The sequence below is a fragment of the Phragmites australis genome, chromosome 5 (genome assembly GCF_958298935.1).
Source record: "Phragmites australis chromosome 5, lpPhrAust1.1, whole genome shotgun sequence".
Taxonomy (NCBI): domain Eukaryota; kingdom Viridiplantae; phylum Streptophyta; class Magnoliopsida; order Poales; family Poaceae; genus Phragmites; species Phragmites australis.
In genome coordinates, this window is record NC_084925.1 from 34,503,951 (window position 1) to 34,508,182 (window position 4,232).

The 4,232-nt window shown below is 45.9% G+C and overlaps 1 protein-coding gene across 1 annotated transcript; it reads left to right on the forward strand.

Moving 5' to 3' along the window:
* Positions 1-668: 668 nt before the first annotated feature.
* On the forward strand, positions 669-3,603 carry LOC133919377 (arginine decarboxylase 2-like). The gene is made up of 2 exons (XM_062363752.1): positions 669-764; positions 1,540-3,603. The coding sequence occupies exon 2, from the start codon at positions 1,559-1,561 to the stop codon at positions 3,392-3,394; it is 1,836 nt and encodes a 611-aa protein (XP_062219736.1). The 5' UTR covers positions 669-764; positions 1,540-1,558; the 3' UTR covers positions 3,395-3,603.
* Positions 3,604-4,232: the final 629 nt, after the last annotated feature.

Here is a 4,232-nt window from a genome sequence, read left to right on the forward strand (position 1 = left end):
TGGGTAATCCATCACGGCGGCAATGGAGGGGAAGAGATCGAGTGTGAGAGTGAGAGCGAGTGAGATGAGAGTTTGAGTGAAATTTAAAGGCGTTCGGAAAATCCGAGCATGCGGATGCTGAAATTCATATGGTTTTTAAGCTATCACTGCCGATTATTAAAAGTTACATCTTTTTATAAACTAGTATCACCGTTGGATCTAATTAAGAAACGATAAACTAGTACCACTGTCGAATCTAGTTAAGAAATGACAGTGATAAGTTGATTGTCACTACTGTTTCACAACAATAACTTGATAGTGATGATCAATATTATTGTTGGTTCTTATTGACTTAATTTTTTTAAGTACATCTAGGACTTATAAACCGGTAATGATAATAATTTTTTATGTATGACTTGAATTACGAACTAATAGTAATATATTATCACTGTCAATTATTAGTGAATCGGTACTGAAAAGAGTAGCAGTACTATGAACCATTAAAGTTTACACAAGCGGCTTTTAGCCTTTACAGATCACGAGAGTACGGGACCACATGATCTTCGGATTGAGACTACATGATCTTCTGTGTAATTATAACCAGAGAGTTGTCATTTTATTCAACGAATTATTGGGCGCATATTTAATCATCTACCATGGGCAAATATGATATTTTACTCTTTTCAGACCCCTATATAATGGATGAAGGTCTGGTCTACGATCCACACAACACATACACTGAAATCCAGTCATCTCTAGTTCTCCCCTGACCTTCTGCCGTTACGGTATTATTCTATGATTACTTCTCTATTTGGAGTCTTCTCTTCAATTTATCCATCTACTAACGAAATCAAAGGATTTATATTGCCTTTCTAGTTGCATGTATGTGGCATGATGAGATAGATCAATAGATCTCACGGGATGCAGATTACACCGTTACGTTACTAACATTTACTTAGATGTACCTTTGTAACAACTTTTTCAAGTGCCTATAATTTTTCAGATTCGACATAGTCGACAACTTTACCATTTATTTATTTATTGCGTCGTAGAAAAGATTTGGATTACACTAGAAACATCATTGTCCTGTATGAAGAAAAGATTCCGACAACAATAATCGCCCCGAATAACCATCAGGAAAGATTTTAAATCTTGAAGGGATGTTGGCTTCACTAATTAATATTGTAAGGCAAATCTTTTTTTTTCGATTTTGGCTGTTGTCTTCAGGACACTAAAAGAGTTATGCTTTATCTTCAAGACACCGTTATGTTCGATTTTGGCTGTATGACACTGGTAGAGGGGCAAAAGAATGTTATGTCTTCAGTTTTATTCTGCAAAAATTCGGTGGAAAATCTGGGGGGGAAAACGCAGGGGTGGGGAATATAACATTGCATCATTCTGTAAAAAAGTTGTTCAACAGAAGAAGAAAAAAATCACACCATGGAGCCGGAGAAGGCAGTAACACAGTTATTGAGTTCATTTAGCTTAACCAGGCTTATATTTATCCATTTTGGGGTATGTAAAAGTTTTCACCAAACCACCGTATTGTTTCGGGGACAGGCGAGCTGTTCTCTCCATCATGGCCAAGAACTACGGCGAACTCTACAACATCCTCGGCTGGGGTGACCCCTACTTCGCGGTGAACGCGGAGGGCCACCTCTGCGCTAAGCCACATGGCCGTGAGACGATGCCCGGTCAGGAGATCGACGTCCACTCAGTCATCGTGAAAGCTTTAGCGACCACCACCAATGACAAGAAAAAGGTCCAGTTCCCCATGATCCTCCGCTTCCCCGACGTGCTCAAGAACCGTCTCGACTCGCTCCATGCTGCATTCAAGGGCGCCATCGACAACTCCGGGTACATGTCCAGGTATCAGGGCGTGTTCCCGATCAAGGTGAATCAGAACAAGACCATTGTGCAGGACCTGATTAACTTCGGCTACAGCGAGAGCTATGGGCTCGAGGCTGGCTCCAAGCCTGAACTGCTCATCGCAATGAGCTGCCTCACCAAAGCCAAGCCTGGAGCCTACTTGATATGCAATGGTTACAAGGATGCGGACTACATCGCGCTCGCGCTCTCGGCGCGAGCCATGGGCCTGAACGCCATCATCGTGCTGGAGATGGAGGAGGAGCTTGACATCGTCATCGAGCAGAGCAACAAGCTGGGAATAGAGCCGGTCATCGGTGTTCGCGCCAAGCTTCTCACTAAGATACCAGGCCACTTCGGGTCGACGGCCGGCAAGCACGGAAAGTTCGGCCTGCTCGCTGAGAAGATCTACGAGGTGGCCGAGAAGCTCAAGAAGATCGACAAGCTGCAGTGGCTCAAACTGCTGCACTTCCACGTCGGCTCCATGATCCCGACGACGGAGATAGTGTACAATGCAGCGAGTGAGGCCGCTGGCATCTACTGCGACCTGGTGAACAAGTTCGGCGCGGAGATGACCACGCTGGACTGTGGTGGCGGGCTCGGAATCGACTACGACGGAACCCGGTCGGGAAGCTCCGACATGTCGGTGGCGTACGGGCTGGAGCAGTACGCGTCCAGCATTGTGCAGGCAGTGCGGCTCAAGTGCGAGTACAACGGCGTCCTGCACCCGGTGCTGTGCACCGAGAGCGGGCGCGCCATGGTGTCGCACCACTCCATGATCATCCTTGAAGCGCTCTCGGCGATCCCAGAGCCGCAAGAGGAGGACACCCCTGAGCAGCTGCTGAGCAAGATCCAGGACCTCTCTTCGAAGCAGCCGAGAGCTGCAGTTCGTGGCGGCAACGGCGCGGCGGCCATGTACTCGCACGCTATAGACCTCAAAAAGCATGGCATCGAGATGTACAAGCTGGGCAAGAAGCTATCCAAGAGGGTCACCGGCGACTCCAGCACCATCTACAACTACCACATGAACCTCTCCGTCTTCTCGCTGGTGCCCGACTTCTGGGGCATCGGGCAGCTCTTCCCGATGATGCCGGTGAGCCGGCTCGACGAGAAGCCGACGCTCATGGGCACGCTCGTCGACATCACCTGCGACAGTGACGGGAAGATGGAGAAGTTCATCGGCGGGAGCGAGACATTGCCGCTGCACCCGCTGGACCCGGAGCTCGGTGGCTACTACGTGGCTGCGCTCCTATCCGGGGCGTACCAGGAGGCCTTGGCCTGCAAACACAACCTATTCAGTGGCCCGACCCTCGTGCGTGTCAAGAGTTCCGGCAGTGATGGTGCCTTCGACATCGTCTCGGTCAACTTGGGCCCGACGACGGAGGAGGTCATCAGCACCATGAGGTACAACGTCGATGAAGACATTAGCAGCGTCATCGAGGAGCTCGCCAAGAAGACCGAAGTGTGGGCGACGGTGGAGCCGCTTATGACGAAGGGGCTTACCACCATGCCCTACCTCAACGAATACAAGGCCCCCAAAACCACTTGAGCTTCCGCAGTTACTATCAAATTACGGGTGCTTATTATATATCTTTGGTGTTGTTTAGACGCTTCTTATATAAAATAAGAAATGCCTGGTCCGTGATGAACGTACGGGCTGATGAAGCAGTCTATGCATGTACCTCGTCTCGCTTGCTCTGCTTGCTTCTTGTTCTATTATCCAATAAATAAACAAATTCACTGGTGTGATTTGCTACAGTCTCTGTCTTCCTTTTTCCAATCTGAATTTCAAGTATGTTTTGAGAATAATTTGACTACGAAGAACTGAAATTAATCTTACAGATTGCAAGAATCTGCCACGACCTTTTTCATCTTCTGCAGCTGCCAACGATCACTCAAAATGCCATGTACAAGGGCGTGCAGGCGCTGCTAATCTGACATGACGTTTTTCATTGACTCATCCTCTATCTCTCGTGTAGACGAAACTAGCAAGTGGCTCACGCTATTAGCGTCGTAGCAATATTTTGTAAGATAATTTTTAATTAAAAATTAGTCTTTTTAGTTTTTTACATGGTTAGTACCATTTAGTTACAAAACGTATAAAAATAAAAAAAATAAAAACTAAATTAGTGAAAAAGAAAATTATTTATGCTCTAAACTTATACCAAATTATATACACGTATTGGTTCAATTCGTATATGTTTTGATTAACTGTAAAAATCATGTGTCAGGTGTAGGTAGTCAAACAGAAATCAGAATAGATTTATCTTACACGTGTGCTGTTCCTTACCTGCTGTCTGCTTGATGTGACGACATTGAGGTACATTGTACTTCTTAATCTATTATCTTAGTCAGGATTATTGAATTTTTTCATTATTTTTTATTAT